This window comes from Palaemon carinicauda, chromosome 8, assembly GCF_036898095.1.
Source record: "Palaemon carinicauda isolate YSFRI2023 chromosome 8, ASM3689809v2, whole genome shotgun sequence".
Taxonomy (NCBI): domain Eukaryota; kingdom Metazoa; phylum Arthropoda; class Malacostraca; order Decapoda; family Palaemonidae; genus Palaemon; species Palaemon carinicauda.
In genome coordinates, this window is record NC_090732.1 from 152,872,651 (window position 1) to 152,885,150 (window position 12,500).

Consider the following 12,500-nt stretch of genomic DNA (forward strand, 5'->3'; position numbering starts at 1 on the left):
TTGTTTATTGATAATCGAATGAAAATTATTTTTATTTCTGTTATCGTCAGTGGTTTTTGTCTATTGATAATCGAATGAAAATTATTTTTATTTCTGTTATCGTCAGTGGTTTTTGTCTATTGATAATCGAATGAAAATTATTTTTATTTCTGTTATCGTCAGTGGTTTTTGTCTATTGATAATCGAATGAAAATTATTTTTATTTCTGTTATCGTCAGTGGTTTTTATCTATTGATAATCGAATGAAAATTATTTCTGTTTCTGTTATCATCAGTGGTTTTTGTCTATTGATAATCGAATGAAAATTACTTTTATTTCTGTTATCGTCAGTGGTTTTTTGTCTATTGATAATCGAATGAAAATTACTTTTATTTCTGTTATCGTCAGTGGTTTTTGTCTATTGATAATCGAATGAAAATTATTTTCATTTCTGTTATCGTCAATGGTTTTTGTCTATTGTATAATCGAATGAAAATTATTTTTATTTCTGTTGTTGTGTTTCATTGTCGGATGTTGGAAAAGAAGAAGGAAATGGAAGAGAGATAATTGAATAAATAGGAGTTAAAAATTGACTGCTTGAGGCTATTTTTTTTTTTTTTTTTTTTTTTTTTTTGAGGCGTGCTTACCTTGAAGCAGGGTGCCATCAAGGAAAGAACAAAATAACGCGTTACTGCGACATTCATGTTTCGACCGCAAAGTCCAGGATGAGGGGCCAGTCTTTAAAACGTTTACATCATTAACTACAATATACACATATATAAAAGTCTCATCAACAGCAAGTTCAACCTTCTTACACACTGCGCATTTCACTACCATTGTGCATACGCCTTCTCTCTCTCTCTCTCTCTCTCTCTCTCTCTCTCTCTCTCTCTCTCTCTCTCTCTCTCTATAGCAAGATGCTATAAGCCCAAGGGCTCCAACAGGGAAAAATAGCCCAGTGAGGAAAGGAAATAAGGAAATAAATAAATGATGAGAATGAATTAATAATATATAATTCTAAAAACAGTAACAGCGTCAAAACAGATATGTCCTACATAAATTATTAACAAACGTCAAAAACAGATATGTCATATATAAACTATAAAAAGACTCATGTCAGCCTGGTCAACAAAAACATTCATGATAAAGATTAAGAGAGAGGATTACTCAAAACCCTAAAGTTTGAGTGATCTTTGGATTAATCTCTTTAGTGGCTGTTTCTTTCACCCTTCTACGTAGGCTATACCCACACAAAACATACAGCCGACATAAGCTTAAGTTCAGTGGTTAGGACACTTACTCACAACCAAGAAATGATTAGTTAAATTCCCGATCCAGACGGCTGGATTTGATCACAGTTTATTAGAACAGAATTTACCTTTGTTGACCAAATGGGAGCTATGTGGCTTTTAGTTATATGAATGTGGTGGTTAAACTTGGGTTAAATAAAGTTATGGGGCTTACAGATTCACACCAAATGTCTTCGTGCTTTGGTGCCACCCTAGTTGAAAGTTGTTTATATATATATATATATATATATATATATATATATATATATATATATATATATATATATATATATATATATATATATATATATATATATATATATATATATAACCACTAAACAACTTTCAACTAGGGTGGCACCAAAGCACGAAGACATTTGGTGTGAATCTGTAAGCCCCATAACTTTATTTAACCCAAGTTTAACCACCACATTCATATAACTAAAAGCCACATAGCTCCCATTTGGTCAACAAAGGTAAATTCTGTTCTAATAAACTGTGATCAAATCCAGCCGTCTGGATCGGGAATTTAACTAATCATTTCTTGGTTGTGAGTAAGTGTCCTAACCACTGAACTTAAGCTTATGTCGGCTGTATGTTTTGTGTGGGTATAGCCTACGTAGAAGGGTGAAAGAAACAGCCACTAAAGAGATTAATCCAAAGATCACTCAAACTTTAGGGTTTTGAGTAATCCTCTCTCTTAATCTTTATCATGAATGTTTTTGTTGACCAGGCTGACATGAGTCTTTTTATAGTTTATATATGACATATCTGTTTTTGACGTTTGTTAATAATTTATGTAGGACATATCTGTTTTGACGCTGTTACTGTTTTTAGAATTATATATTATTAATTCATTCTCATCATTTATTTATTTCCTTATTTCCTTTCCTCACTGGGCTATTTTTCCCTGTTGGAGCCCTTGGGCTTATAGCATCTTGCTTTTCCAACTAGGGTTGTAGCTTGGCTAATAATAATAATAATAATAATAATAATAATAATAATAATAATAATAACATAGTGATTAAGAAAGCTGTATTTTTTACGTATCCAGCGATGGTGATTATAATGCTTATAATAATGATGATGAAGCTTAGAAAAATTAAATAAATACTTATAGGTATTTCTATGAAAATAAAACTAACATATACTGAGTGTCTTTATACAAATATTTTGTAGTTTATTCGCATATTCGATTGTTTATCAGAATAATGAACTAATATTGGAAGAGACAGTTTTAGACAGATGAATTGATTGATTGATTTACAGACTTAGGGCCAAAGGACCCAGCACTGGGGTCGGGGAAGCCTTTCAACGAAGAGTTTTAAATTGAATGTATTTTAACGAGATACGTAAGTACTTTCACATTTAGCTACAAACCACTAATCAAGCGGAGGAGTTAAAGTATGTTACAACTAAGTCCCTTGTGTTAGGATAGTTTAGATAGATGTGTAAAGTAACATGAATGGATTTTTCACCTCAACTGCAGTATTCATTAGCCATGACATCATTAAATCACGCGCATATCGTTTCGATAGTTAACCCATACCAGTTTGGTTCACGTTCAATTTCTTGTACACCAAATATCACATTTACACTCATTTTGAAACGATGTCTTTGCATCAACACTTATTCATTTTCATTGAAAATCACTATGACTTTCAGTTATTAGAAACGATACTTATTAAAACCATAATATATAACTTATTGTCAAAATATAATATCATCATTATAATTTTAGTTATTGCTATTATCATCCTTATCATGATTCAAGAACAAACATTCACGAACAACAATCCGAAAAGTCAATAACTTGCAAAGTATAACGTTCTCATTTGAGGAAAAAGAAGAAAAGCAGCCATTAAAATAAATTAATAAATCAGCCACTCGATATATCAATGCTTATATCAACAACAACAAAAAGTCTAAAGATAAGGTAGTAATGTGCGGTGCTGGCTCCTCCTAAGAATTATGAGAATTAATATCGGTAATAACGCAGGGAAAATACTATCACTACTAGACCTACTATTTACTACTATTACTACTACTTCTGCTACTGCTAAGAAGAGGAAGAAGAAGAATACTTTTGGCCCTGGGACAAGAAGTTACATGGCACCTCAATAGAATTTATAAGAAGGGACAAGAGATGTAATTAAACAAGTAGATTTGGTAAGAACAAAGATGAGAATGCTAGTAATCATATACAATATAATTACTTGAATAAATGGAAAATGTTAAAATAAGAAGAATGGCAGGCGTAGTAAAGATTACAGAGATGATAAGTGTCTCACGACTGTGTGGCGGGCCGAGAGAAGGTTGTGACTCAAAGACAGGTTGAAAGCAACTGAGTGAGTTTATTATAGAACACTCTCCTTTATATACAAAAGCTCAAGGCAACAGGAAATTTCATGTTCAAAATCAACACCGTTACCATTGAGAAAAACAGACATGTTTTTTCAGGTTCTTTTTAGTGCAAGAGGAGAGCGAAGATACAAGCACAAAATGAACCATGTAAGATCGTGTGACACACTGTTGGTACAACTGAGATGGTATGGGCATGCGTTGAGGATGGATTGTGGGGAGGGAGTGAGGGCTGAGGAGGAACCTGTAAGAGGGAAACGATCGAGAGGAAGGCATAGAACTAAATGACAAGATAAGGTTAAGGATGATATGGAGAGAAGAGGTTTCGTGGAAGAGGATGCCTTTGATAGAAGGCATGGGAGAAGGTGCATCAGGCAACCGACCCCTTAACGGAGAGATAACGGTGGAAAAGAAGAAGAACTTGGTAAGAAGAAAGTGAGAGGAACATGTTAGGAGAAAACTACTAAATTGGTGACTAGGGTTAAAGACAAGATCCTTTATTGATTTAAGTTACTGACGTTACTACACAAATTGTCATCGATCTTGCGAGAGACCATTGGAAAACGAACTAATAGATAAATGGACGATTAAACAAATAAACAGAGAAATATGAAAAATTAATACAACGGAAGGAAGAAACCAATGAGAACATCCTAAAGCAAGATATTTCACGTCTAAGTTTGTAACTTTATGGAAGCTTATTGTGAATAGACTATGGCATAATCAATTACATGGTTATTATCCAGAGCAAGGTAATTGAAAATATCAATGAATAAATAAATATATAAATAAATAAATAAATAAATATATAAATTAATAAATAAATTGATAAATAAATTAATATATTTACAAATAAATTTAAAAAGTTCCACGTTATTGCTCACTCTGTATTTTTGTCTCCATATCAATTAACAAGCCTTTTCAAATATAAGTAAAATATAGGAGAAATTTCTTTTCCTAAACATAAATTTTCCATTGTATATGCAATATAAACCCTAGTCAATCAATCGAAATATATTTGAGAAATGATATCAAGAAAAAAAATCGCTGTCAGTTCATATTCGAATTTTGGGTAACTTGAATCAATTTCTCAAGCAGAGGACCTAAATAATTCCAATAATTGCTAGCGATGATCCCGTTCAAAATCATAGTTCGGTAGACAGGAAGTGTTAGGAATCATAAAATGATTTAACAATTACTCTTCTTTAATGGAATAAAAAATTAATAGATAACTATATGGTTGGTATAGAATTCTATAATAATGCCATTACATTGCCATTAATGTTCCTGCCTTCCGTTGCTATAGATCAAAGTTTGTAATATAGGCCTCGAGGCGGAGGAGGAGAGAGAGAGAGAGAGAGAGAGAGAGAGAGAGAGAGAGAGAGAGAGAGAGAGAGAGAGAGAGAGAGAGAGAGAGAGAGAGAGAGAGAGAGAGAGAGAGAAATTCTATATTAATGTTATCAAGATAATTATCTCCATTTTAATCTATTTTCCTGCCTTTGCTGTAGTTAAAATTTTGTCATATAGGCCAAGAGGTGGAAGAGTATATATATATATATATATATATATATATATATATATATATATATATATATATATATATATATATATATATATATATATATATATATATACAGAGAGAGAGAGAGAGAGAGAGAGAGAGAGAGAGAGAGAGAGAGAGAGAGAGAGAGAGAGAGAGAGAGAGAGAGAGAGAGATCAATTGATGCTAGAACGATAATATCTTAATCCGAGATACCTCCCCCAGAGACATTCTTTCCCATCATGTCCCGCCACTCACCTGGCTTGTACGTCAGACACGTGCACGGACGTCGCACGATGTCGACATCATCTATATTAGGTGTGCTTAGCATAAGACAATAATGGGGATACTTTTGGCGAGATATCATCATTAAGGAAGAAAAAAAAGTTGTGAAACCAATTTTGATGTTAGTTTGTTGTCAGGTTATATATTTGCCATATTTTTGGGAGTTCAAAATGCTGTAGATCTCAATAGGGTTTTTCGATAGATTGCCATAAATGTTTTTAGAAGGTGGGTTTATGGGGAAAGGAAGAGTTGAAGGAATTTTGAGGTTGTTCTGGATTTATTATGTGAATGCAATGCTTTATATTTCAAATTAGAAATTAACAAACTATATCTGCATATATATATATATATATATATATATATATATATATATATATATATATATATATGAATATATATACATATGTATGCATATATACACACACACCAACATATATATATATATGTATATACATATATATATATATATATATATATATATATATATATATATATATATATGTAGGCTATATATATATATATATATATATATATATATATATATATATATATATATATGTAGGCTATATATATATATATATATATATATATATATATGTGTGTGTGTGTGTGTGTGTGTGTGTGTGTGTTCGAAAACATAATCTAATGGCGTGCATATATGTGCACTGTTAATGAAAAGATACAGTTAGTCCCGAAACCCTACGTCCCAAAATCTCAGGTGAGTAGATGCCTATCATGCACGTGCATCAAGTCATCAGCAGACTCCCCAGCCATCATTCCCCCCCCCCCCCATACCTATACAACTCAACTCAACCAGCCATCCATATACCCTTAAATCACTACTGTCGGCAAACGATACCTTTGACATCGTTTCATCGTCGCAAATATAAAAGAAAACTACCAATCTCACTTACATCTGTTCCTCCCCCTTCTTTTGTTCTTAATGACGTCATTTTGTAAAAGGGGTCACGTGACTTACATATCGAGACGGATCAGAGTCACGTGTCACGATCCAGATTGTGGGTGATGGATGATTAATCCGTGTGTTTAGCTTTCTATTTTGGTCATGATAAACAACCGAAGTGTGGGACGGCAGTCGTCGAGTGAATCGGCGGCTGATATTGTGATTTGTAAACAATACAAAGGGAATCAGTGGCCTATGTTCTGTTTACTAATCGAACAACGGTATGTTTACGTTTTTTTAAGGCAATAGTGAACTATCAATGTCACTTGCAATGTGTACTGACTTCCTTTGTGAAAGATTTTTCGATAGGGTTTTCTTACAAAAGTGAAGGTTGATAATAAAATAATCATATCTATGTTATATCACTACTCTATAACCTGGAGTTATTAATTTACTACTCATAGTTGTGTTTACGAGAGAATACTGTATTTCAAAACAATACAATTTGATATCAAAATAAAATACGGGAACAATTTTATTTACCTCTATTGTCGTCTTTTCTTGTTTCCAAATACAGTATTTACTTAGAGATATAAAAAGGGAAATTCATATATGAAGTGATGATTTGTATAATAACACAATTATTGTATTGTGTTGTGGAATGTTAATGACCGTGTCAAATGGAAGTCACTAATATTTAGAGATTAGTTAAATAAAGCAATGTAGAATTACTATAGTGCCTCAACAATGTTCACTGGTGCCGGAAAAAACAGACAAATAAATTTGAGTAAATGATAAATATAAACGAAAGATTGGAGATTCTAAACAAATTGCTATAAATTTAGACTGCAACATTTAAGCTAAACCTTTCTATAGGCCTACTCTAGATGTAATCTAGAAATATGCGTGAAATAACAGTACTGGCATTTTGAGCTACCGTGTGTCACTGAAGAAGTCACAACCATCAGAGTTGACGGAAGAGGATGTTGACTATGTAACCAATAAAATAGAAGTGGCTGAGGATGCATCGGATTATTATCTGGTAAAGGCGAAAAAAAAAATTAGGTTCAGTAGGAAAGTTTTTTTTTTTTTTTTTTTTTTTTTTTTGAGGCAAGGGCCAATGACACGGCCCAACAGGATAATGTCCTAGAGACTGACCATATATACTGTATATATCATCAGCTCCCAAGCTCCCTCTCCATCCAAGCTAGTATCAGGGAGGGGCAGCCAATGGCTGCTGATGACTCAGCGGGCAGACCTATAGCCTCCTCAAAACCCACCATTAATACCTCACAAGGATGGTGAGGTTTCAGACACTACAATAAACTATCGAGCTTGAGCATGACTCGAGCCCCAGTCCTTCAGAATGCCAGGCAGGGACGTTTCAACGAAGTTACCAACAAGAACTGGGGCATAAAATTTGTTTGTTGAAAGATGTCTAAGTGGAATGAGAAATGACAAGTATGCAGGAAGTGTCGGTTGGGTAGTGAAATGAGAGGCGGTTTATGGTATGTGGAAAGATAAAATAATGTATAGTTATGTTGAACAGGCTGACGTAAATCTTTCTTTATAGTTTATATATGAAAGATCTATTTTAATGTTGTTACTGATCCTATAATATTTTACATTAATTATTAATTTCTTCTCGTGTAGTTTATCTATTTCCTTATTTACTTTTCTCACTGGGATATTTTCGAACTAGGGTTGTAGCTCGGCTAATAATAATAATAATAATAATAATAATAATAATAATAATAATAATAATAATAATAATAATAATAATAATAATAATAATAAACTAAAAGGAAAGAAAAATCAGGAAGACACATGTGTAATTCTGGGCAAGATATCTTAGATGAAGAGTGGAAGAAAAAAAAATATGCAAATGGTAAGATTTTAACTTGAGAGCATACAGTTGTGTCCGTAGAGTCAATATTTTTAAAAATAGTTAAAGTTGAAAAATAGAAAAAGTCAGATGTGCGTAAGAATAGATCGGATTGGGATATATTTCAGAATACCTGTGTAAGTAATTATTAAGGTCGTTTGAATAGCAATGAGAAGATGAAGAATTGAACGGAATGTCAGGAGTTGCTTGGATAACACCCTGGAAGCCCTTAGGCCTATAGTATCCTGCTTTTACTAAATAGAGCTGTAGCTAATAATAATAATAATAATAATAATAATAATAATAATAATAATAATAATAATAATAATACGGAGCTAAGAGGGCGAATGAACGAGGAAAGGGAGATGTTAAAGAAGTAAATGAGCATAATTATTGTTATTTTGAAAAAAGAAAGGGCGTTGAAGGTGTGTGTAGGAATTATAAAGAATGGTGTTTTAAAGTATTTCTGGGGAAGTGTATGATAAGATTATGTTGCAAACAGTAGGGAATAATGTAAGGACTGATAGAAGTAGTTAATTATAGGCTTAATCAAGGAAGAGAATGTGCTATGGGGTAATTGTGTCAGAACATTGGAAGTAAAGGGAAAAGCAATATGTGGTATACTGTACATCAACAGACAGATACCTTATAAGAGAAATAACAAAAATTAAAATGTGGAGGTATGGAGGTAATATTATTTTAAAAACTAAATTGTTTAGAACAGTCTAAAGTATTTATGAAACAAGTGAACTCTGCGTCAGAATATTTTGATCAGACGGACTGGTTCAGCACACAATCAGGTCTAAGGAAATGGTATCCTCTCTTGATAGTTGCTTGATATGTATGCAGTTTTAGAATAAGAGGTTAGAAAAAGAACAGGTGATACACTGGCAAATTCGTGGAATAAGAAAAAAAATCCATGTATGGACTGAGTGATGAACTGTATTCTAATGATACAGTGCTAGTTGGTGAAAGTAAGGAGTGGGCGCATGATGAGAGAAAAACTTGAGATTGCTTGCAAGTGAAGTAAGCTGAAATTGATTGATAGGAAGAATAAAAAGATGAGGATAAACAAAACCCAGGAAATAGAGGAATTGATATCTGATTGACCATTGCCAGAACGGAAGTGATAAAATGTTTCGGTAATAGGGGTTAGGTGCAACAGAAAATGGCCAGAGGAGGATTTAGGAAAGGCACTGAGTCAGTGAAGCAAGGAAGATAGCAAAATATCTGCAAAAGGTTATGAAATGAAATGTTGAAATATATGACGAGATTGTTGACCTAATTTTCTTTGATGGCCGTGAGCTTTGCATGATGTCTGAGAATGGGAGGGAAAATTTAAGCTTTGTTGAGATTAGACGTTTCTTAGCAAATTTGGAGTGAGAAAGTTTCAAGCGGTGATAAATATAAGGATTCGAAGATACAATTAAAAGAGATAATGTAGGAAAAAAATGGGTCACTGGTTAGAGGTAGCTTGGTGCAAGACCTTGGCTCGGTGAAGTACAGAAAATGGACGTAACATTGGTAAAAATTGGTTTATAATTTGAGAGTTATGGAAAGAAAAAAAAACTGAAAGGGAAACTACAAAAGTGCTATTCAGATGGGCTGAAAGAGATACTGATTGCCCACTGGCTAGAAGTAATCTAAAATGAATCAAGCATTGTTATATTTAGGCAAAGCTCTAATGGTGTCTATCCTTTAAGGTATGAATGTATAGACAACACAACTAAACAAATTGACTCTCACTGAAGACATGAATGTATAGACAACACATCTAAACAAATTAAATCTCACTGACCAGGTACTCCTACAGGATTGGGCGGCTGTGGATGATGCCTCTTGCCTTGAGTCATGTACTTCTTCTGTCGAGCCCTGTTGTTCTGGAACCACACCTGTGTGACCCTCTTGCTAAGACCAGTGATCTGCGCGATGCGCTCCAAATCCTGCCCGTCTGGATTCGAGTCGATCTGGAAGTTCGCCTGGAGAACCTGTAGCTGCTCGTCCGAAAATGTCGTTCGTACTCGCTTGCTCTTCACTTTGCCACTGCCATCGCTTTCTGTTGGGAGTCAGAAAGGAGAAGAGATGTTAAACTGATTAGTTATGAGATGACGTCACGGTCGATGCTCGATGGTGACGGGAATGGACAAATTAATCGAGTTTTCTTAAACAAAGCGAAAATAGTTAATGAATGATTTAATTTAATAAAGGGGGATACGTTAGACAGTTATATACGATTGCACGTTTGGCTTTAGGATTAAAAGTCACCATTTATATATATATATATATATATATATATATATATATATATATATATATATATATATATATACATACTGTATATATGTGCATGTATCCATATACAATATATACAAACATATATACAAATTATATATAAATGTATATATGTGTGTATATATGTTTGTTTGCATGTGTGTGTGCCATGTTACACATATCGTTAACTTTACGAAATCAGCAGCCAAATATTTTCAATGCATATATAAAAATAAATACCCAGATTATGACGAAAAATCTGAAATCCAAACTCACCATCATTACTCGAGACGCCGCCCTCTATGGATTCGATATAGTGTTGCTTGCACAGGACCCTGTTCTCATGAAGAGCGAACTCCTCGCCGGTGCTCAGCTGCCTCTTGCAGGCGTCGCAGGCGAAGCAAGCCAGATGGTACACTCTATCCCGCGCCCTCCGAACCCAATCAGCCGCTCCGATGCTGCGACAGCACTTGGCACACCGCGCCCCGAAGTTCCTGTAGATACAATACGAATAATTAGCCAACTGCTAACCTGAAACTTCCCTTTGCTAATTATGGGGATTTGAAGTTGGACTAACTTCGGTTTCCCCTTCGATGGTGAAGTCTCGTGTTTATTGCTTCCCCCTACGTATTGAGTGCCATATCTATGGGCGACTGATTAGCAGCTATCGCCAGCCTTTGATGGAGTTCTGCATGGGGAAAAACTGTGTGTATTCAGAATTCTAAAGGTTTCAGCAGCCAACAGTAGCACGATACCGTTATATTTCTTCCTTGGGTGAACAATATATTCATTTTCTATTTCATATGCAGAACGGGAACGTCGAAAAAAATATATTTTTTTTTAGTTAAAGGGGCGCCAGTCTTCCTATCTCTCTTTCTCTCCTCCCAATGAAAAAGGGAAACAGACTCTCCCTTTTTCACCCAATCCCTTCCCCCTTCTATGGCAGCGGGGAGTCTGATAAAGGGAAAAGGGAGACAAGTCACTCCCTTCCCGGTCTCCCTTCAACACTGTTTGATGTTATGATTTGGCTTGTAATTGGATGAGGACTTTTTTTTATTTTATTTGCAAATCTGAGGAAGAAATGGGATTTGCTTCCCAGAGAGAGAGAGAGAGAGAGAGAGAGAGAGAGAGAGAGAGAGAGAGAGAGAGAGAGAGAGAGAGAGAGAGAGAGAGAAAGGATTAGGACCAATATTTATTATGACTGTATTTTATGAGGAATAATATTATATCTCTTGGATAATTGATCACGCCATATGTGTTTGGTGAGCCATGATTTTTGGTGAGCCATGATTTCTGCTTGTATTTTCCTTATTTCAGAATCTAGAAATGAACGCAAAATTAACTTTTCAACAATTTAGAATCAAGAATTGAACGCAAAAATGCCTTTTCAACATTTTTAAATAAAAAATTGAACTAAAAAAAATAACTTTTCTACATTTTAGAATCGAGAATTAAATGCGAAAATATTTTTTCAACATATTAGAATCGAGGTTTGAAAGTAAAATTATTTTCAACATTTTAAAACCGATAATTGAACGTAAAAATCGCCTTTCAACGTTTAAAATCGAAAATTGAACGTGAAAATCGTTTTTAAACCTTTTAGAATCGAGAATTGAACATAAAATCGCTTTTCAATATTTTAGAATCGAGAATTGAACGCAAAAATATCTTTTCAACATTTTTTAACGTAAAAATAATTATCAAATATTTTCAAATATTTTAGAATAAAGAAGTGGACCTAAAAATCACTTCTCAACATTTTAGAATCGGATATTAAATGTTAAAAATAAAATTTCAACATTTTAGAATCTGGAATTGAACGTAAAAATCACCTTTCAACATTTTAGAATCGGGAATTGGACGCAAAAATCTTTTAAGGAACTATATATTACACGACTATATAGATAATCACATAGATGAAAAGATTACAGTACGGCAAGATATGTTGCAGGGTTTATTATTATTATTATTATTATTATTATTATT

General features: G+C 33.7%; 1 protein-coding gene across 1 annotated transcript in view; it reads right to left on the bottom strand.

The window, feature by feature from the left end:
* LOC137645039 (LIM/homeobox protein Awh-like) overlaps window positions 1–12,500 on the bottom strand; it is a 50,787-nt gene that overhangs the window by 10,783 nt on the left and 27,504 nt on the right. The window contains exons 4-5 of the mRNA XM_068377898.1: window positions 10,791–11,008; window positions 10,042–10,299 (exon numbers count right to left, since the gene is read on the bottom strand). Coding sequence (XP_068233999.1) covers window positions 10,042–10,299; window positions 10,791–11,008 — 476 coding nt within the window. The remainder of the gene's footprint in view (window positions 1–10,041; window positions 10,300–10,790; window positions 11,009–12,500) is intronic.